The 21,044-nt window shown below is 49.3% G+C and overlaps 8 protein-coding genes across 8 annotated transcripts; 4 read left to right on the top strand and 4 right to left on the bottom strand.

Annotated features, from left to right (window-relative positions):
- The first annotated feature begins 13 nt into the window (after positions 1–13).
- BO83DRAFT_114835 (60S ribosomal protein eL37) lies at positions 14–1,254 on the top strand. Its single transcript, XM_025525964.1, has 5 exons — positions 14–107; positions 212–231; positions 317–379; positions 571–642; positions 773–1,254. Exons 2-5 carry the CDS (start codon positions 228–230, stop codon positions 910–912), a joined length of 279 nt encoding a protein of 92 aa, XP_025384982.1. The 5' UTR covers positions 14–107; positions 212–227; the 3' UTR covers positions 913–1,254.
- Positions 1,254–3,504, bottom strand: BO83DRAFT_115274 (uncharacterized protein). The gene is made up of 4 exons (XM_025525966.1): positions 3,083–3,504; positions 2,553–3,028; positions 1,916–2,398; positions 1,254–1,838 (listed from the first exon to the last, which is right to left on the bottom strand). Coding segments are annotated over exons 1-4 (1,287 nt in total). The 5' UTR covers positions 3,084–3,504; the 3' UTR covers positions 1,254–1,511.
- Positions 3,505–4,292: 788 nt separating this feature from the next.
- On the top strand, positions 4,293–6,674 carry BO83DRAFT_430206 (putative C6 transcription factor (Gal4); the record flags this gene model as incomplete). Its single annotated transcript, XM_025535511.1, has 7 exons — positions 4,293–4,325; positions 4,384–4,413; positions 4,464–4,558; positions 4,646–4,962; positions 5,021–5,712; positions 5,777–6,252; positions 6,302–6,674. 7 exons carry the CDS (start codon positions 4,293–4,295, stop codon positions 6,672–6,674), a joined length of 2,016 nt encoding a protein of 671 aa, XP_025384980.1.
- A 35-nt stretch (positions 6,675–6,709) lies between these two features.
- BO83DRAFT_115140 (sugar porter family MFS transporter) lies at positions 6,710–9,498 on the bottom strand. The gene is made up of 13 exons (XM_025525965.1): positions 9,390–9,498; positions 9,217–9,303; positions 9,010–9,154; positions 8,806–8,946; positions 8,673–8,737; positions 8,562–8,607; positions 8,066–8,511; positions 7,884–7,974; positions 7,778–7,833; positions 7,467–7,716; positions 7,316–7,412; positions 7,103–7,229; positions 6,710–7,043 (listed from the first exon to the last, which is right to left on the bottom strand). The coding sequence occupies exons 2-13, from the start codon at positions 9,292–9,294 to the stop codon at positions 6,885–6,887; spliced, it is 1,701 nt and encodes a 566-aa protein (XP_025384979.1). The 5' UTR covers positions 9,295–9,303; positions 9,390–9,498; the 3' UTR covers positions 6,710–6,884.
- Positions 9,499–10,836: 1,338 nt separating this feature from the next.
- BO83DRAFT_430204 (OTU family ubiquitin thioesterase) lies at positions 10,837–12,708 on the bottom strand (the record flags this gene model as incomplete). The annotated part of the gene is made up of 7 exons (XM_025535510.1): positions 10,837–10,918; positions 10,989–11,429; positions 11,499–11,770; positions 11,866–12,131; positions 12,181–12,244; positions 12,318–12,404; positions 12,460–12,708. 7 exons carry the CDS (start codon positions 12,706–12,708, stop codon positions 10,837–10,839), a joined length of 1,461 nt encoding a protein of 486 aa, XP_025384978.1.
- A 4,879-nt stretch (positions 12,709–17,587) lies between these two features.
- On the top strand, positions 17,588–17,947 carry BO83DRAFT_391848 (uncharacterized protein; the record flags this gene model as incomplete). The annotated part of the gene is made up of 1 exon (XM_025532914.1): positions 17,588–17,947. One exon carries the CDS (start codon positions 17,588–17,590, stop codon positions 17,945–17,947), a length of 360 nt encoding a protein of 119 aa, XP_025384977.1.
- A 216-nt stretch (positions 17,948–18,163) lies between these two features.
- On the bottom strand, positions 18,164–18,403 carry BO83DRAFT_381206 (uncharacterized protein). The gene has a single exon (XM_025531940.1). The coding sequence runs from the start codon at positions 18,395–18,397 to the stop codon at positions 18,173–18,175; it is 225 nt and encodes a 74-aa protein (XP_025384976.1). The 5' UTR covers positions 18,398–18,403; the 3' UTR covers positions 18,164–18,172.
- Positions 18,404–19,027: 624 nt separating this feature from the next.
- On the top strand, positions 19,028–20,976 carry BO83DRAFT_114811 (uncharacterized protein). The gene is made up of 3 exons (XM_025525963.1): positions 19,028–19,241; positions 19,682–19,832; positions 20,261–20,976. Exons 1-3 carry the CDS (start codon positions 19,059–19,061, stop codon positions 20,554–20,556), a joined length of 630 nt encoding a protein of 209 aa, XP_025384975.1. The 5' UTR covers positions 19,028–19,058; the 3' UTR covers positions 20,557–20,976.
- The last annotated feature ends 68 nt before the right edge of the window (positions 20,977–21,044 follow it).

Below are 21,044 nucleotides of genomic sequence, written 5' to 3'. Positions count from 1 at the left end.
CCCTGACAACCACAACTCGCTAAGCGACACCACCCCAGATCCCAGAGCAACTTCGATACGCCCAGCGACGACGACAACGACAACCAGCCCTTCAACGGAATCGCCAGGTAGGTCCATTTTGCGCCCTCACGTGGGATTATTGTCATTTTTCCCCAGGCCGGGAAATTTTTCTAATCTCGATTTTCCGTCGCTAACAAATTGTGCCATATAGTTCCACATAATTCAAGATGAGTACGTGCCAACGCGATATACCACCGCCCAGTCCGATCTATCGACGAGAACAACATCCAGACTGACATACCGATTCTGTTTACAGCGAAGGGTACCTCCAGCTTCGGAAAGCGCCACAACAAGACTCACACTCTTTGCCGGCGTTGTGGTCAGTATTTACACTACTCCGAAAATTTATATATGTCCCTCCGGGCGGGAATTGTTATACGGGAGATCTCTACACAACCAACGGAATGGATGAGAGAAGGAACGGAATAATAAATGACTGCCGGGAGGAACATATATATGAGATTATGGGGAAACGACCAGATGGGCTAATACTCTTCGGATTGAATTCAGGCCGCCGCTCCTTCCACGTCCAGAAGTCGACTTGTGCCAACTGCGGTTACCCTGCCGCTAAGACTCGCAAGTGTACGAATCCTTTTCCCCAAAACCCCACCATCGAAGAACAACCGCTGGTTCCTTGAGAAACCTTGGATACGGATTGTATGAAAAAAGTGTTTGGATGAACAGATTGGCTTACGAAGTTCGTTTTATACAGTCAACTGGAGCGAGAAGGCCAAGCGCAGAAAGACCACCGGCTCCGGCAGAATGCGTCACCTCAAGGAGGTCCACCGCCGCTTCCACAACGGCTTCCAGGTCGGCACCCCCAAGGGCGCTCGTGGTCCCGAGAACCACTAGATTCCCCCCTTTCGATGACTGTCGCGTTTTCGTTTCGTTCTCGGAGGCTGGAGGCTGGGCTGGTATGACAGGGCCGGTTGGCATTTGACGACGTGAACCGGGTCGCAATGCTAGGGGCAATAAAAAAAAGACGCTATTCCCCGTGGAGTTGGTGTTGGGACGGTCTTTTTTTTTTCATATTTGCCGTCATAGCATTTCTTTATTCTAGAGAAACACAAAAATGGCATATATTGACGACAATGTGAAAGAAGAACCAAAAGACGCTCGTCTTCTCTCTTGCTCTCTGGGGATGTTTTCTCTTTTTCTGTTTCAAAGAAAGAAATGAAATGGGAAAGTTTATGCATGAATTTCCTTGTCTTGTTTAGGGCTGGCAGATATCCCATGTCGTGGCAGATGCAGTTTGAGATTGTTCGTCCAATGTGATCTGTCTACTTGAATGCAACCTACCCCTCGAGTGCGTACGATGTGGTTTCTGCGACAACAGGTGTGCTTTTTCGATCCATTTGCGACAAGATTTCTATTTACCCCCGGTCTATTCTTTTCCGCATGCACGCCTGAACGCCTGGACATGACATGGAATGATGCAACAACCTTAGTATCTATTCTCCTCGCCCAAAGACGCTAACACCACCGTCCCTTTGCACGAAATATAGGACTTCCTTCTCTTCCCAACTACTATTAGCCTCGGTGCTGTCATTTTGCCCCCACGCGCCACCTTTGCTGACCCTGAGCACACCGCTGACATCCCTTGCGGCACCCGTTTCAAGGTTTCGGAGCTGCATAACCATGTGCGACCGATGAGCCGATCCGATAGCAAAAGCGGCATGCTCAGTCTCCAGCGGAGTTGCTCCTTGGTGCGCAGATGCGGAAGCGTTGTGGATCAACGGAGAGTCAGAAGACGCCGTCATGATCGTTGCGTGAGCGCACTATATAATTGGGTCCTAGTCAGCGGATATGGTTCCCAATCTCAAAGCCGTACTGCCAGTGGAGACTCGTAGCATACCTGTTGTAGACCCATCACCCAATCTCCCATCTCAGTAGCGCCTATGCCCCTGCTCGGACCCGTAGCGGCGAGTAGCAGATCTGGCTGATCGATAATCAATAAAACCTCGAGCTCTTCCTGTTCATCTCCGGATGTTGATGTTTTCAGATCATTGATCACCGCCGCAATGTCTTTCTCGAGCACATCCAAAGCCGCATTTCCATTTCCCGATAGGTGAAGCCGCTTGACTGGCCCGACTTCTCTCGATGTTGGCGGGTTCGGAGGGGCAGCGACTGGCCGAGCAGCGGGTTGCGGTCCTCGCGCGGGAACAGGTCCGGGTTGCGACCTGAGGGGGAGAACTGTCCGGGGAGGCACTGTTCCTCGCAATGAGGGTTGAATTGTTGGTGTCTGAGTCGAAGTAGCGGAGGGGGGGACGAAAAGTTCGGAGAGTCCGTCAACAAAAGCGAATTGACGTTTGTCTGTGAGGCGGGCAAGATCGAGGCCCTGGTCGGGTCAGCGTTGTCGCCAATTATTAGGATCAATAGACAGTATATAGAGCTATTGTAGAGAGAAAAGGAAGTATTCAAGCCTCGCAGTACCCGAATAGTTCATAACATATGACCAAATAGAGCGACGTAACAAGGGTTCACAAGCATACCAATCGTTTGGCCTCGGACCTCCAAAATTCCCAACCCCGCAGAAAACTCACGAGCACAACCTTCCTCTTCCTCCCATTGTTGGTGTCGCTGAGGCCTGCAACAGCGTCTGACGTCGAAGACGAATTCAAGGCTGCATATAGAAATCGTAGGACTAGCCAATTCCCTGTTGCGCCAAGGACTGAAGATAGGACTGTGAGGGACGATGGCGGCAGAGACGATATGTAGGGAGTGAGGAGGGGTGGGAGGGGCGGTTGGCTAGGCATCGCACTGAGAGCGTCGCAACTGCTCCGTCTTCGGAATCGTACGGTCGGATAGCACTGATGATATCTCCCAGCTGATGTAGATGAATTCGAGATTGAAACTGTAGAAAAGATAGCTGTATTGTTTGTCTGCACTTTTTGTAAATGACGTTGTATGAAATTGGAATTCCTGCGGATTTTTGCGATTGGTCGGCGACGTTGCCAAGACAAAGTCACTGGATCGATCAATACGGCAGGTGCGATGGGGGGCCTGCCTGTTTACTACTTACTAGTTGAAGATGGTCGTGGTCTTTCCCCCCGCTCATCTCGGGGATGACTTCTTATCTCATCTACTAGTTATCATGTCTTTCATCATTCTGGACGTCCTCTTCGCCTAGTCTGAGCTGATTCAAGTGGTTGGATCGTGTATCAGTAATGCGTGTATCAGTAATGAAGCGCTGATCACGTCCCCGAGCTCAGTGCTGTACCCGAACTAAATATATTCTAAGTGGTAGCTCTTAGGCTAACATGCTAACGACGCGCCCTCTGCATGCTGCTAATGGCTCCCTGAGTAGGAGATAATAGTACTACTGGCACCAAAAGCAACTGGCAAACCCTTATGTGGAAGTATCCCAAAGGCTGCGCGATAAATTCATGGAATACGATTTCATTGCGGCATAATCATCCGCATCAGGAGATATCTCGGACGCTCTCGCGATTCCAGGCCGTTCACTACATTAGCTTCACGTCACCCGTGCCGATCACTGAGGCATTTTATGCGAACTGCTGGATACTCTACGCTCTTCTCAGGCTAAGGCATGCCGTATGATTGTGATTATCGTCTCAGAGCCGTGAGGGGCATGGTCCTTCCTGCCTGAAGCGACGCCGTTGATTCCTGAAATTCCAGGAGGAAATTTTCGGCCCGTCACCTGACTGGCTCCCCCACACGAGCCAAAAGTCCATCAGCAATCATCGTCGCACTCGCTGGTCGAGCATCCATCCAGGTCTCGTCCTCTTCTCGCCAACTTATAAGTTTAGAGCGTTGGAGCCGTACCCGATAACTTATCGTCCGGCTCCAAAAGCGTTGGGCCCTTAACTGCTTCCGCGCCGATCGTAAGTTGGCCGCCCCATCCATGTCCCTCGCTCCAAGCGTGTTACACTCAGGCACCTCGCTTTTTATCCATACCCCACCGGTCTTGGAGACGTTTAAAGTGCCTGTTCCCCAGACCTCCTGTACATGTATCCATCCATCATTTAAGCAGGAATCTGTGACACTCGAACATTCCTGTGGTTATATTCCAGCCTGTAAAAAATGTGTCTACAAAAGTACTCATGTTCTTCATACTTCGCTCGACTTCATCTTGCGGCGCAGATCAACATCGATCACGATTAGCGCTGTAGTTGATGGCTAACAAAGTCTCCCCAGATGACATCAGTTTGGTGTACATATCAGCGCGCAAGAGACTTGGGGTACATCAAAATTGACTTTCGACGTTAATTATGGCCAGTACACGTGATTCTCACTCCTATGCTGTGAGTATTCTATGTAAAGGGGAAGAGGCAACCTATCAAGCTAATAGTGGACATACAGTGTGATGAATGTCGGCTCCGGAAGTCCAAGGTAAGTCGCTCCTACGCAGTCACTCGGCATCTAGCTAATCTTCATCTCAGTGCTCGAAAGAGAAGCCGACATGCGCACAATGCAAGCAGCTGAACAAAGAATGCAATTACAGTCCTAAGGTCACCAGAAGCCCTCTAACACGACAGTAAGTCCTTCCATTGCCTTGGGGTTTCAGTACTGTCGTCAAACTCCCATGACCCATGGAACCAATCACTTGCTAATCCTTGCTCAGACACCTGACCTACGTAGAGGAGCGCTTACAGGCCTTCGAAACAGCGCTATCAAGGCTGTTCCCAGGCGGCGATCTGGATGCCACCGTCCGCTCTCTTTTGCACGATCAGGAGGGTCCACCAAAACCTGGCTCCTCGAAGTCTTCGTCCCGGCATTCTACCCCTGCAAAAGCTGAGCCGGATCGGGCCGAACCAGCCCCGGAAGCGCTGCCGCAGCAGGCTGATGGATTCGACTGGGCGGAGAACAAAATTACAGTTGGCGATCTAACAGATGGCATGGCAGCCCTGTCCATTAAGCCAGAAGGAGCTGGCTACTTCGGTCAGTGTGTCCGACTGCTTTGCAACTCGGGATTGCAAGTGCTAACTGTCTGTATTAGGCGCATCTTCCAGCGTTGTGCCGCTTCGAGCGTTGTTGAAGCATGGCTTTGACCTTAACATCCCTGCCAGATCCTCAAAGTCAAGTTATGGCATGGAAAGAGTGCCTTTGAAGGCTCAACTACTCAGCACCGCGCCCTCCGGTCTCGTCGAACAAGCTTTCATGGATGCATTCTTCCTTAACTACCATACCAGCTACCCTTTCGTCCACGAGGGTACTTTCCGAGCGCAGTTCTACGAGCAAGTTCCGCGGCCACATGGTCAGGCATGGCAGATCCTACTGAACACGATCTTGGCTTTGGGGGCGTGGAGTATCGGTGACGACAATTCTGATCTGGATATTACATTCTATCAAGAGGCGAGAGGTCATTTACAGCAGGTGTCTGTGTTTGAAACCGGAAACCTCACTCTTGTTCAGGCATTACTGCTTCTGAGCAACTATGCCCAGAAACGGAACAAGCCTAATACCGGATGGAACTTTCTCGGTTTGGCGGTTAGGATGGCCATGAGCTTGGGCCTCCATAAAGAATTTCCTGGTTGGAAGATCAGCCTTCTCCAGCGCGAGGTTAGGCGGCGCCTGTGGTGGGGAGTATACATCTTTGATAGCGGCGCGGCCAAGACTTTCGGCCGGCCTATTCTCTTGCCTGAAGACGATGTCATGGACGCAAAACATGTACTCAATATCCACGATGAGGTAAGACTCGGCATTGTGACTATAATCCTCTAATCCGGCGTACAATGTCTGATTCATCCTGCAGGCTCTTACGCCTCTCACTACCGCTCTACCCCATGAGGTCAACGAACCAACCCTCTATTCCGGTTTAATAGCCCAGGCTAGGTTCCATCTCCTTACCAACAGTGTGTATCAGCGTCTCATCTCAGGCCCGAGTTTAACGCCAGAGGAAACGCTCGGTCTCCAAAGACCAATGGAAGAATGGTACAATGGTCTTCCTGATTACTTCAAGCAGCCACCCACACCGATATCGGATGCATTCGCTCTTGTCCGCAATCGGTTGATGTGGCGCGACTGGAACTTGAGGATTCTTCTATACCGTCCCATTCTTCTTCGTTGGGCATCGCGTCGATGGACACCAAACTCGGCCCCCGAACCTGAGGATCCGCTTGAGGCAGATTGCAGGAGGCTTTGTCTTCGGAATGCGCGTTTGACAATATCATCGATCGCAGATTTTGTAAACAACCACGTCTGCACAAGGATTGGTGCATGGTACATGCTGTATGTCTCCCATGACCCTTTTCCTTGACATCGCTGACATTTTCCACAGATACTTCCTGTTTCAAGCTGGTGTCATCCCGATTATCTTGCTTATGACCGACCCGACAAGTACGGAAGCCCCTAGCTGGCTCCAGGAGATCGAGTCCACGAAGAAGCTACTGGTACACCCTTCTCTCAGCAACAACCGCCTTGCGACTCGTTGTCTGGAAGTTGTAAATCGACTCTGTTCGCCTGCATACACGAGTGCCGCCACCGATAAGACTGCAGGACAGACAGCACCCATATTGATGCCCTTTTCCGATCAGCTCTTCAACGACCCAACCTTTGGTAGTATGTTTCCGGACGTAGACCAGGAGTTGAATCTTGCTGGCATGGACTTCTCGGAATGGGTAAACTTCCCTCCACAGAATGAGTTTGTCTGAGCATCTGTCAAAGCAGAGAGGAGATGATTTCGGGGCTAGAGCCGGTCAAGGGTCATACGTGAATGTAGCGGAGCCTACAGAACAAAAGAGGATGTCACAGCCGGAACTCCATTCCTCGAAGGACCCGCTTCTTGAACTGTCACACCAAGCGGAACCCGCTATTTGATATGAAGGCGGAAAATTGCAAGAGATTATGAAAGTTATGGACCCTCACGCAACGTCCTCTTCCTCCTGTGCGAAGGGCTTCACGAATTCCGGGTCGAACGTGTGACTATCGAGGCCGCGCAGTTGAGCCTCGATTCCGACAATACGCTGTTTCTCTTCATGGGCAGCCGTGTCACCAAAGATGAGATCCATATCTTCCAGCGTCTAAACAAGTCGTCATGTTAGCGATGTCAAGTGGATAACTAAGGGCAAACCAAACATACCTTCCCACGGGTCTCTGGGATGAAGAAGAAAGTGAACCCGAATGCCAGAAGGCAGAACGCTGCGAAAAAGATATAGGTACCCCAGGTGATTGAGTCGAGCATATCAGGGGTGACGAGGCCGATGATACTAGGTGCAAATGTCAGCAATGAGTCATGGCAATCATGGATCAAAAAAAAAAAAAATGGCAAAAACAAAGGACTTTCTGGACATACAAGTTGCACATCCAAGTAGCGGATGTTGTGATAGAAATAGCTTTGGAGCGTATGGATAGATTGAAGATTTCCGATGGCAGGACCCATCCGATAGGAGCTATATGCACATTAGCACGATCCACTTTCCATATAACGAAGTAGACAAACAAACCAAAAGAGTACGAGAAGTTAATATCATAGATATAGATGAACGCAATCCCCGCCCACCCGGCAGATCGGTGATGGATGAGATCCGACCCATAGGCCCCGATAATCGCACCCACGATCACCAGCGAGATGCAAGTCCCCGTGGCACCAGACATGAGCAACACTCTCCGACCGACTTTGTCGATTAGGATAAGAGCGGGCAGGGTGCTAAGGCAGTTGATGATCCCATAAACGCCGGTAGCGAGAAGGGAGCTCTGTTTGATCGTGTTAGTCCATCAGCTGGTTTTGAGGTAAAGAGAAAATTTCTAAGCATACGGTATTTCCATCGAGGCCCAGCTGAGCGAAGATCGTTGGGGCGTAGTAGATTATAGCTATGGATTGGTTAGCACGTGCCATCTATAACAGGAGGTAAGTGACGTACCATTACAGCCCATAAACTGCTGAAAGAACATAATACAGCATCCGATTGCTAGACGCTTGAATCGTGCCCATGTAGTTACGAGTGAAATATACTATCGTCATCACCATCATCATTGACGAGTTAGAATGATGCTCAACGTTGAATGGTGGGTTTAAGTTGGGGAAGAGGGGAGGGGAACGAACCTGCGCAGCATGCAACCTGAACCCCGATAAATCAGGGTACCGTTCTCTAGCGAAGCTATTCTCCAGCATAATGGATGCTTTGATCTCGAGGTATTCATTCGTCAAGCCTGGGTTACTGGTTGATTGGCGACGCAGTCTGGATAATGCCTGGAGAGCTTCGTCGTCTCGCTCCTTCATTAGTAGCCATCTGGGGGAGTCGGGGAAGAAGAGCATCCCTAGACCGAGTGTTAGGGCTGGGATGATCTGGATGGCGAGTGGGAGACGCCAGGATGCTTCGGATTGGCCAGTGCAGATGCCGTTCCGGGGGATGTCTGTGTAGGGGTCGAATGAGGGCGAGGAGGCGGTGCCGCCTGTGTAGGGAATGTTGGGGGCGCAGCGGGTGCCGCCGATGTAGTTGGTGCCGTAGTCGATCCAGTAGCTTATTAGGATGCCGATGGTGACGGAGACTGAGTGAGTTAGTGGGTGTGGTTGTGTGGTGGAATTGGGGGATACTCACGTTGTTGGAGAACGACGAGACCGCCGCGTATTTCGGGGATGGAGACCTGTTGGGTCGAGGATGAGTACTGTGGTTATTTTGTTGTATGTGAGGAGGAGGGTGTATATGTACCTCGGAGATATACAGAGGTACTACCATGGTTAGTTGGCCAACGGCTACGCCTGCAATTGCACGTCCTGTGGTGTGTGAGTTTTCGTCTGTGTCTGGGGAAAGGGCTTGGAAATGTCAAAGGAAGGATGCATACCAGCAAAGAGCATTGGTATATTCACGGCACCGCATTGGATGGCTGACCCAATGACGAATACAACGACAGCGAGGTTGATGGATAGTTTACGGCCTAGTCGGTCCACGATAGGGCCGTTGATGAGGGATCCAAACCAGGCAGCTATAGAGACAGTAAGTGACCGTACGTTCATATATGTGGAATGATTGGCATGGCGGGACATACAAATCAATAAGGTCGACACAAACCACCCCTTAAAGCTGCTGTCCATGTACACTCGCGGAAACCGAGCGCCGAATGATTGCATAGTTATCACACCAGAGACCACGCCCTGATCATAACCAAAGAGCAGCCCACCCAGAGTGGAGAACTAATAGATTATGAATCAGGTCAGAATATTATCTGATTCTTCAGATTTGTATGAAAACTCACCGATGCAACGCCCAGCAGGTAAGGGTTTTGGTATATCAGGGCGAAACCGCCATTGGGATTCTGAGTGTTGGGAGCCATGACTGCATACTTCTTCAGCGTTAGATTCTTGACGCACAATCAACATACGGCCGATATCCCAGGGCAGTATCTCTTTATAAGTATACCCAACTCACCTATGTTTATCTCTTCCCCGCGAAGGAGCATCAAGCTAGAACGGAGAGGTGTACTCCGTCCAATGGACACAGAATCCCACGTTCTGACGAAGACAGCAAGAGGTTAAGAAACAACCCACGAGGGGTGTCAACTAGAGTATCAACGGAGTCGGAGAAGAGTACTCCGCAATAGGTACGTAGTGACTCGCCCCTGTCATGACAACAGCATCCAGGAGTGATACTACGGAATGGATGGATGCGGGGAAAGGTTGAGAGGAAAGCGGAGTTGCTCCGTGGACCCCACCGTGGGGGAAGAAGAAACAAAAAAAAAACGGGCCATGATTAGAGTTGTTGACCGAAAACATCAACAGATCGGCCGGTGTGGGTTGTGGACGAGAAGATGATGACTCCTGTCCGATAGAGAAGAATCAGATGACGCTTGGCCATCATGTGATGATTATGGACTGGTTTCAAAATGAATTATATTTTGCCCGAATCAGCACAGTGCAGCCTTAGGATCCAGGTACACAGACATCGCAAGGGTCTAGTATGGATCTACCGGGTAAGCAGCCGAGACAGAGAAATATTCCACTACCAGATATTAACGCGGACACTAATTCACAAATTATGTACGGCATTCAGCGCCTTCTTCCCCTCACACCCTCGGATCACAGCACGTTGCGTCATAACTCCCCGATGCTACGTGAAGCGGAAGGATGACTCGATCACTTGTCTAAGAGGTAGTACAGTCTGTTGTGATGGCAGTTGTGTCTCTAATAGTTGACATGAAATGAGGGGTTTTGTCACTGCATGCACGCCGGGTATATGATGCAACAGTCGCATGTGGGATGCTTATCGGCCAAGCCTTTGATAGGCTTCCAAGCAGCCACCATGCAAGACATTCCTGCAGACAAGGACCGAGGAGGTTTACAAGCAAGATGTAGGACTTGTCATCCTTGGTCTGGGCTGGTTAACCCCGGGTGGCATGCGGAAAGCCTTGCGAACCCGCTTAAGCACTTTCTGACTGCGTGACTGTGCTGCAGCTCGATTATGCCATGCTTCGTTTGCCCACGGCATTGATGCACGCCATCCAGCAGTCGGATTCTAAAAGGGTAAATGAGTGGTTTTATCCCAAGTCTCACAATTTGCACCTAGAGCTGAAGCTAACCCACGCCCACCGAATGCGACGCATAGCATAGACGCTTAAAAAGGAACAGACAGGCTGTTGGAGCAATTAGGAATACGAAGCAAATAAGCCACAACCTTTGCCAATGCCATACTGATTAGAAATACGCTTCTTCGCCAAGCCAAGCACTAGGACAATAGCCTCCGTTCACCCTGCTGGAAACCAGACTTGCATATTCGATGGAAAGAACGTAACACAAATTATTCAGGCGCTAAAGATCGTGGGGAAACTCCGGTTCAAACTACTGCTCATATGGCCGAAAAGGAACAAGGCAATGACCTTTCATTTGCGGGAATCGCTAGGCTCCCAGTGGATGGGTTCGAAATCCTGGTTCTGGAAATGGGCTTGATTGTATGGTGAACTACTGCAAGGGTTAGAATGTGGCACCGGCAAGTGCAGAAGGGCGTCATGAGCGGTGGGACGGAGATACTCACTTCTTGAACGGCGTGGTGACCGGAAGAGAGTGGCTGAGGTTGGGTTTCATCACTAATGGGTTCAACCGGATTTGCGGCCCGTCAGACGACCGGGGCGGCAGGGAGCTCATGGGCGGTGGTGGTGCCGACATCCGCGGTGGCGCTGGCGGGGGTGATGCGATAGACATGGGAGGTGAAGCATGCATGGGGGGCGGCTGGTACACTTCCTGAGGGGGAGAAACCCGGTACGGACTGGGAGGAGCCGCCGGCATCGGAGAGGGGTCCATGCCAAAGGAAGGGTCCATCATCAGATTGGGGATGGTCATCAAACTGGAGTTCACATCGAACGCGAGGGCACCTTGATCCCAGGGGGCATAGTCAGAAGTCATTGCGTATTGGTAATTAACCACGGGTTCCATATTCACAGTAGGTTCGGCTGGGTAGAGTAGGTCATAGTGGCCCCTACGGCTATGTTAGCGTGATACTTGGCGTCCAATTAAATAGAGCCTGCGCATCGCAAATGAGACTCACGGGCGGTAAAGTAGGCATATAGTCCCGCCGGTAGCCGGGGGCGGGGTCAGGAGATGAGGAGTGACCGTTTCGCCTTCGCTGCGGTCGAGATACATGATCTCCACGGCGAATCCGGACCCCTCGATTACCCCATCCACTAAGGCTTGGAGGCCGATCTCGTCGATTTCCGTTCTGACCACGTCTATTCGTGTCGCGCAATATTGCTCGAGGGGCATGGAGAGGAAGGCTTCGTATCGAGACGGGTGACGTTTCATCCAGGCGCTTGTTAGCAGCTGTAGTACATTGCGTATTAACATGTCAGTCGCAAAACCCCAGATCCCCGGTCGATATGCGGGAAGAAAATAGCAGCGCTGCAAGGATCACTGACCCTGAAGTGAGTGATGATAGCACTTGAACTGTACTCTTGATTGAATGCATTGACGAGGAAGGTCTCGTCCCGGATGCCGTTTCGGATGGCATCATATATCTGGTTGAACACATCCTCTGTTGCGTCCACGAAAATCTCGTATAGGTGTTCTTCTTGAACCGTTTGATTGAGGAGTGCGTTCAGCGCCCTGATCCGCGCCAATTCATGGTCTACCTGCATTAGATTCTGAAGGTTGAGCAAGTTTTCAAAGTATCCGAATGCAACGGCTACACAGTGTAAGCAAACCTCCATCGCCAGTGATACGAAAGTGATTACCTCTCCAACCACAGTTTCCGTCTCCTTTCATGGTTCGTGTCAGAGGGTGCGTTATAGCAAGAGCCTATTGAAACCAATGTGAGTCACTTCGGCTCCCACTTTGGGGGATTGGAGGAGTGACAAGTGAAGGAGCGTACATTGGTCTTGGTGGCAAATGTCGGATCCGCATTTGCATACTCCATAGCAATGACGCTACTGGACTGTTTCGTAGACACCGGAGGGCCCTTCAAGTGCACGTGTGAGCCGGATAGTCTGGACATGGATCATCAAATCCCTTACCTGAACGTCGGGTTGAAACTCGTTGGAGAGTTTCTGGAACCTCTCCATTTCGGCGGTCGAAAGGGTATTCATGTTGAAGAAAAAGTTGCTGCCTGGATGATAAAGGGCGTTTGAAAGTTGCGAGTATCCGTGATCGAAGAATGCGGATGAATGAGGGTGTTGAGGATAGAAGCCGGAAGTTGAATCCTGTCCAGTGGGAAAGTGGTTGATAGGGTCGAAATGGTTCCAGGGAAGATCCGACAGGGACATCGCATAGAAAGACGTTGGATATACGGCTTCAGGAGCAGTCGCTTAGGGATGGAGAAGTCGCCAGAAGCCTTTCCTTAGCAGGGAGACAGGACCTTTATTCACTTAGCGAAGAACATGATGAAAGAACGTAATACGCACGAGACAAATGAGCATCGTTTGAAACAAAGTTCTTGTGTGACACAGTGATGACCAGCCGGCTGGGTCTATTCACTGATGTAACCGACCTACTATGTGACGTCCTTAGCATATCTCGTCAAGCCGGTAGCCGTGCAGAAGATGCAAGAGGGCTGTTTCCCGGGAATTCATCCGTGAAGAGACGAACAGACTCAGCCAATGGTGAAGAGAGAAGCAACTGATCTACCAAGGATGTGGGAAGGTGCTAGCAGAGATGATGAACCAAAGCCGGTTGCCAGCCGCAGAATCACGTCCACGGGATCCGACGCTGGCATTGGAAAGGCAAGAAGGGTCAAGACTCGCGGGACCGAGGTACCAAAACAGGATGGAGGAATAGAGGATCAAGATGAGAAGAGGGAGGGGCTGACATAGCCGGGGAAAGGGGAGGTCAGAGGCAGCTGAGCAGGCAGAGACATAGAGTACGCAATCATGCACTTGGCTCGAGGGATGCGAGAGTCAGAGATGAAAGAGCATCTGGCGATGCTGAGTGGCGCGCAAGGCCACGGCCTCTGCACTCAATCAACCCTCCTTTACAAAAAAAACTTTCCAGGCCGGCGAACGCCAGACAGAATGAGGTGGAAAAGGATTCCCACACGGTTGACATGCCAGCACTCACACGCCTTGCATCTGATGCGCTGGGAGATGTAACGGATGCTACTCCATCGTCGATTGGGTGCCCTTGGAAGAATTGCAAGGTACCCGGAACGCCACTGTGATTTAAGATCGAGGAGGGTGTTTGATGGTCGGGGAGAGCCAAGACAATAATAGTAAATGCAGAGAAAGCCGCAAGAACGAGAAATAAAGGGATAAAGAGGGGAGAAAGTGTTGGGGGGGAAAGAAAGGGCAAAAGCGAAGGAATGGGGAAAGAATAGTACAGAGAGAAGCGGGATGCGAAGGTAAGATAACACAAACCGGCAAGGTGATGTCAAAGCCCATTGAAAGGAAAAGCGTGGTTGGACCTACTGGAAATCTGCAACAAAGCTCTCTCTCTCTGTCTACGGCTGAAGTGCATACGTCCCAGGTGTGTCACATGTGCCGTGGCATCAATGCTTGGGATGCGTCGGTGAAAGTGGCCGATGGAAATCAAAGGGTGTTATACTATGCCCCAAAGCGGTAATGATGATAGACAGTCCGTCGCTCTTCGGAATGGCGGGAGATCCAGTAAGATAAAGTGGTTCTTTTCTTTTTTGGTTTTGAGGGGCAAAAGGGTGAGGAAAGTGGGCGGGCAAAAGTGTGGGCGGGAAACTGTAAAGTGTGGGAGGGGGAGGGTAAAGAGGAGGTAAAGGCTGAACGATGGATTCTGGATGGTCAGGGCGACCGGCTAATCACTTGACGGGAAAGTGGAAGACAGGATGATGGATGATGGATGATGGGATGAACAGATTTAAGGTAGGGGGAAGAGAAAAAAGACTGGTAGAACGAGCAGGGATGTGGAAGAACCTAATAGTGGTAGTAGTAAGTAATGTAAGAGTACTCCGTAGTAGATAAGTAGACGGATAATAAGATAGATAGATATAGATGAAGGGGGTGGAGGGAAAAGGCAAGTAAATAGAGTGTCAAGACAAGACGAGTCAAATCAATGCCATATCCCGAATATTTTTAAAACCCCGAGGTGACCCAGGGTTTAATAAGGAAGAAAATTAAGCAGCCAGCAATGGAAGGATGGATGCGTTCGTGGAGAATGGAGAGAGAGGAAGAAAGAAAAAAAAAAATAATAATAATAATAATAAATCGAGGAAAAGAAAGGCTGACTGACTGACTGACCTTCAACAACTAAGGCCGGGAGCGGGGTTCCCGACGGGGTCGTTCATACATACAGTCCAAATACAAGTTCTGTCAAGTCGGTCTGCTTGTCACGACTCGCTAGCGGATGAATGCGTGCTTTGCTTGAAAAGTGTGTGTTTCCACCAGCATGGATAGTCCAAAATTATTCAAGTCGGTCTCAATCAACCGGGGTCATTTTATTCCCTTCTTTTATTTTTTTCACTCATACAAAAATAAATAGATTATTTTTTGGCTTTTCTTTTTCTTAATCACTATTTCACGCACTCATGCACAATCATTTCCACCCATCACCACTACATTTACTATCTACCCCTAGAACAAGGCAGGCAGCGAAACTATTGTAATAGTGTTGAACGAACCCTCCGGGACCGGTGGATGAAATTGGAATCCTGAAATGCACGGGTGGACAAAACTGCCGGAAGAAATACTAAACCATGACGTTTTGAATGGTTGATATTCAGGCCAGCAGCAACCGAACCACCAAAAGATGCAAGACATGGCTGGTCAATCATTCTCACAGCGTTTAGATATCAATGATCGGCTGGACTTGCTTTGTAACTTCAGGGCGGAATTGTTTTGTTTTGTTTTTCTGCTTTAAAAACCGGCCCATGCAGGAAACATCAACGTCTACAAATGAGGACTGACTGACTACTCTTTTCCCATCTCCCTTTGTACTAGTGAAAACCAAACTAGGCATAACTAGACACAATAATACAATGCCAGCGAACCGCCAATAATGAGCACTCACTCAGGAACAGAAACAAATTAGGATCACAACATCATTCGACAACAACACCTCAGAAGGAATAAAAGGAAATTAGAAGAATTATCATGATGATAATTTGTTAATTCTCATCTACTATTTGTGTGGTGGGTATAACTACCGCCCCCCTTCGGTAGGGTAAAACAAAACCTCACCATCGCTTGATTTACAGCAGCACAAGTTGAAAAGTGCAGCGGAAGAGCCGGTTGGACGGGGACCCAATGGGGATGATCATCGTCTGGCGGTCATCCCCATCCAGTGCAACAGTCGGAGGTGGTACTTGCTCCTGATTCATGTTCGACGGGATGGGATTGGATCCATCCACCCACCCGTCATCAGTCTGTCCATCCAGCTGGCTGAAGAAGTCCTGCTTTACCCACCTTACGCTGGTTCTCATCTACTCCGGACATACTACGGGATGATCCTCATCGGCGTAAAAATAGAATAAAGGAGAATTTAAGGGAAAAACAGGGCGAGATTCACCCCTGGAAGGGAAAGGGTGAACAGGGACAGCTAGGGCATCCTGATTGATAAGCCAAGCTGTTTTATAGTTACAACAAAGGAAACATCTACATATGGAGTACATAGGAAGTATATCATTCCCCTTACTACTTACTTCTTCACGAATTTACGATGCTGTAGATACCATCACGAGGCAAGGTGGTGAACAAACTCTGATTGGCTGTGAGGGTTCCAACCCACGGGATCAGTCCGGGTGCTCAGATCGCAGACCTTGTAGGGTCGGAAATGGGGGTTTAACAATCAACCCGAGATGTAAAAAAGACAAAACACATAACTTTGAGGGGTGTCGTATTCTCCATCCTAGCATATTGCCGATGAGCGATCGATGATAGTGATGATGACGATGCTGATTAAGGAAAAGACAACGACGAATAGTAACTAAATTAAATAACCTAAGTGAAGGCGTGAGACAACCATCGTAACATGTCAGAGAACAGCCCCAGAGGCCAACCATCGGCCACACATCCACTCAAACTCATACTTAATACACGCTCTTCCACACAACTCACTCATCTGCCGCTGGGGGAGCAGAAACGAACGCCCGATCTCGATACAACCGATGACCCCTAGCTACCTGCGCCTCTTGATCCTCCATGCACTCGAGAACGGCCACATGTCCTGGCAGGATAGCCGACAAATCCGCTTGACTGGCGGAGTAGCTGCAGCAGTGCCGGTCTAGCAGGACGACTAGTAATCTGATTAGAGCAAAACCATTGTGGTTGCTTGGAATCCGAGATTGACTCCTGCCTAGTCGACTATCCCAGAGCTAACTCGGGCGAGTGGGAGCCGGTCTCAACACCAGTCTGTCTTAGCGCCTTGCTGCTGCATTTACGGCCGACGAACCTGCCCTTGTCTCCACGCACGCGCCCTGCTCGATCCAACACCGCTGGACGGTGTAAAAGGGACAAGTCATTCCCGGGTAGATAGCTTGTCGAGTTTATTTCAATTTAATTTATCGTCCATCCGCGCACTGCTACCAGCCGTCTTGCATGCAGAAGCTCCAAGTGCGGAGTCGGAATCTGCGACAAGACACGGGATTCCGCCGGTGCCTCACTGCTCCCAGTGCGCGCACGCTCTGCTGTTTTTCTCCCTCATTTCCCTCATTCTCCCGGTCTAACTCTCTGCCTTTTTCTCCGTGGCTTCGCTGTCTCGTTGCTTTCTAAGCACTAAACTTCCACGGCCCCAGCTTGAGACATATCTCTCACATGTGTGGATGGTTGATGATGATGATGATGATGGTGATGGTGGAGGTGTTGGCAAAGTCTTATTTTCTCCTTCACGTATCGCTGCTTACTTCCGACCACAACGTGTCTGTCGGTCTGTACCGATGAGCATACTAAACTATCTATTAAACCACTGACCTCTCACTCTCTCTCTGAACCCCCGGGCAATCAATCAATCACACGGTCAAATTACATCCCATCCTCCCCAATCCCATCACAGTTGACCGCCGCACGGATTTTGTACAGTAAGGCCTCCAACCATCACACCGGGACCGCAAGAAGCAACGGGCGAGCATCAACGTTGATTGCACTGGTATCTGACAAGGGGATCAGACCACCGTAAGATGGTAAGACCTCTGGTGCCATCCTGTCGGTGTGACTAGCCATCCAGTCAGCCTTCCGGGTTGTGACCATGGCCATGGACAAGGATCGTAATCAACCGCGTCTCCTACCGCATGGGGAGAAGGTTGCCAAAACCGCATCAAATGGCCCGAGATGGCAGGCTACCAATGACTCTGGCTCCAGGAAGATTCTCGATCCAACTAAGAGGGGGCTTGCATATGCTACCTCGGAAGCCGCTCCGAAATCCATCCATCGTCCGTCCGCTCTTAGGATCCCTGATCGCTTGCTTATTCCGCCTTCCTTTCCCCTCCCTCTAACAAAGGTCGGTCTCTGTGCGCGCTCCCTGGCCGGGGATACATGGTACATGGTACATATGCTACTAGCTATGGGGTGGTGGGTGGTTCTTTGTCAGGTGCCTCACTGCCGATAGAGTCGCTACAGTAAGTATGGGGTCCCTTGTAGCCCACCAGGTGTCCGCAAAGCCTGGTTGCCTCGTCCGCTGTACGTACTTTGTCACGGCACTTGACACATCACGGAACACAGAGTACCTGAATCTCACCTTTCTTTGTTTCATTCTCTTGCTTTCTTTTTTTTTTTCTCCCTCACTTTTTCTTCTCATTTTCTTTTTTCTCTTCCTTCCCTCCTCTCCCGCCATTCATGCAAGATGATATCGTTCCGATTCGTCCCACCAACATTCTAGGCTAGGGTATCCGTCGTCAGTGACCAAGGACTTGTCATGACTGTACTCCGTACAGTAGGAAGAGAGACCTGCACTTGCATTTCGCGACAGACGGATGCAGCATAAATCAGCGAAAAAGCAACTCGATGAATTAACCAAAATTAAGACACCTGGCAGCTGCGGATGTGGAGACTGACACATCGCAGGGGATCTGGCCAGTCTATCTTGACAGTGTCAACTGTCACTGAAAACAGAGAGGAAGAGGGTACTATACTAGTAGTATTTTGGCAGCGACCCTATCATTCGAGACATGCATCTACCTCGGTGTATTTTCGGTTCATTGCAAGGCAAAACGTCTGTACACACCGGTAACTGACACTTATCCCAGATCCCTGAAGGCAACATTCAAAGAGTTACGGAGGGGAAAGCCCTGCAACTTCCTGTCGAACGGATGTACTGTGCACATGTTACGCACACCCACTCGGATAAGCAATATAGATAACTTTTGTAGCTAGTCAGGTAGCTACTGCTGCTATCTCCGTAGAATAGCTATCTCTCTTCTACATACCTACTGTGGGTTCATTGAGAGAGCTCCGTAAGCAAGTCTAAAAAGTCCGGCCAGGCCCTCCCGTCACTGATTCCACGAATGAGATGACTAGAGAAGCAAACACACAGCCCGACCATGACAACTTAGACACATCCATAACTCACCATCTCACACACCGACCCAACCACGTAATACGACAGCTACTTACTAGTTACTACAATAGTTACTAGTCAACTACCGTCCTGATCGGCATTCAATCCTCTCCCCGCGCCAATCCCCATCCCCTTCCGTCCCGATCGATAAGTAAACAAGAAAATGGAAGAAAGCTCCAGTTTCCTCTTGTGCAACTTCAACAATCAAGTTCTTAGACCCTATTGTTCCCACTTTTTAATCCCGCATACTCCAATCCAGACCCTGGTTCATCACTCACTTACACTGTACCTACAAGATACTAGTAAGTATGTTTTCTACCTGGATGACTGTCTTATGCTGTGTTGTGTAAGTAGTACTCTGTATTTACCCCGAGAAATCTCGATTGGGTACCTATACCCTTTACCCCCTCCTCTCTCCCCGGTTTCACCTTGAGTTAGGTACCTACCTCTGCCTCACTTTCTGCTGCATCTCTTAGGTACCTAATACTTCCGAGTACCCAACATTTGCGCCCCATGGGATGTTCAATGTTCAAAAGTACTAGCCTCTCTTCATACCTGCCTACCTACTGGACAGGGTACATACATTTGGGGTATGCAGACTGCCAACTTTCATTACTGCCTGTCAGCTGCACGATGGAGAGTATAACCTGGTAGGAAGGTAGGTAAGTAGGTAGTTGATTGCTTTTTGTCTATTCCGTGCAGTGCATACATAGTTACTTTTCACACAAGATAGCGGGTTTCTTCGGCCGAGTTTGTTTCGTCTTGGAGACATTGACATTGGGATAGTTACTTCCCTACCGACGGAGGTGTTTACTTCGTGATGCACTTTGCTTGCAGCTGTCACCATGCCTACTGCCTACCCAGGTATACACTGGCGCAGGCATAACGCCTACGCAGTTCTATCTGTGCTTCTGCTTTAGTGTCCTTCCTGCCATCTGTAAGCACCCGATAATCACTGTCTAGAATTCAACAATGACCTTTTTTTCTCTTTCTTTTGTCCATGTCAAACCATCCACACACCTACAAGCTAAACTAAGCACGTCGCACATTTGTGTACCCCCAAGCCTCTCTCTCACCCCATTGCAATCCCAACCAATCCATCCACTACCTCTCTTTCTGTCTTCCACAACATACATACATACATATCATCCCATCTCAACACATACATACATACATATCATCCCATCTCAACACATACATACATACATACATACATACATACAAAAGTCCACCCCAGCACTTATCAGCAAACAACCATCACACCACCCATGCACACTCCCCAGCATAACAACCCAAAATAAGTCCCAAAATAATAAAGTTTAGACTATCAATCAATCAATCAGCTAACTAACCAAGTATCTGCAGTACTCAGTCTACCCCAATACCAGGATACTCCCAGACGCCTCGCCTCGCCTCGCCTCACCCCCATACGTATCAAGACCCTGTACAGTACATTCCATCAAAAGGGAGGCGTCAAACATGCATACAATAGATACTACTACATAAGTAGTAGGTACAATATGATGCGTATGATGCAGTCAACTACAACCCGGACGAATAGGACCCTTCTTTGGCGTGCATTGGAGGTACAAAGGACAGATACAAAGTATACTAAATACTTATGTACCTTAAAAACAGATAGTAAAAAATCAGTAGAATAGTCTAGACTCATCGATAGCTAGCAAGCAAGCAAGCAAGTTACTCAGCCCCAATGCAATAGTTACCTCTTAGCCAACTACCAACTACAGTAAATACTAAGGTACTTTCCATCCCACATGGTTGCAAAGAAACCAACCAAAACCCGAACGGGGATGTGTGTGAACCTGAACCTGAACATGACCTGTCACGACAACCGATTCAGGAGGGGGTGGGTTGTGGCGGCCTCGGGATAACAGGGGTTTTAACTTGATTTATCATTGTCTAGGATGTGTGATGTGGTATTACTTAATGTGTGTGTGTGTGTGTGATCTGGTCAGACTTCTTTTTTTCCGGGTGTTACTTACTTTTGTTGAACTGATATCTGCTGGGATAGCATGGATTATAATATTATCTGTGTATCAGTCTGTGTGAGTCTGTGTGTGTGAGTGACAAAAGTACCTCTTACTGTTGTGGATGTGCCTGGGGAACGAAAAGGGAATTGTGTGGCTTA

The sequence above is a fragment of the Aspergillus eucalypticola genome, assembly GCF_003184535.1.
Source record: "Aspergillus eucalypticola CBS 122712 chromosome Unknown BO83scaffold_25, whole genome shotgun sequence".
Taxonomy (NCBI): Eukaryota; Fungi; Ascomycota; class Eurotiomycetes; order Eurotiales; family Aspergillaceae; genus Aspergillus; species Aspergillus eucalypticola.
Note: the sequence above shows the minus strand (reverse complement) of the source record. Positions and strands in the feature narration are given on the sequence as shown.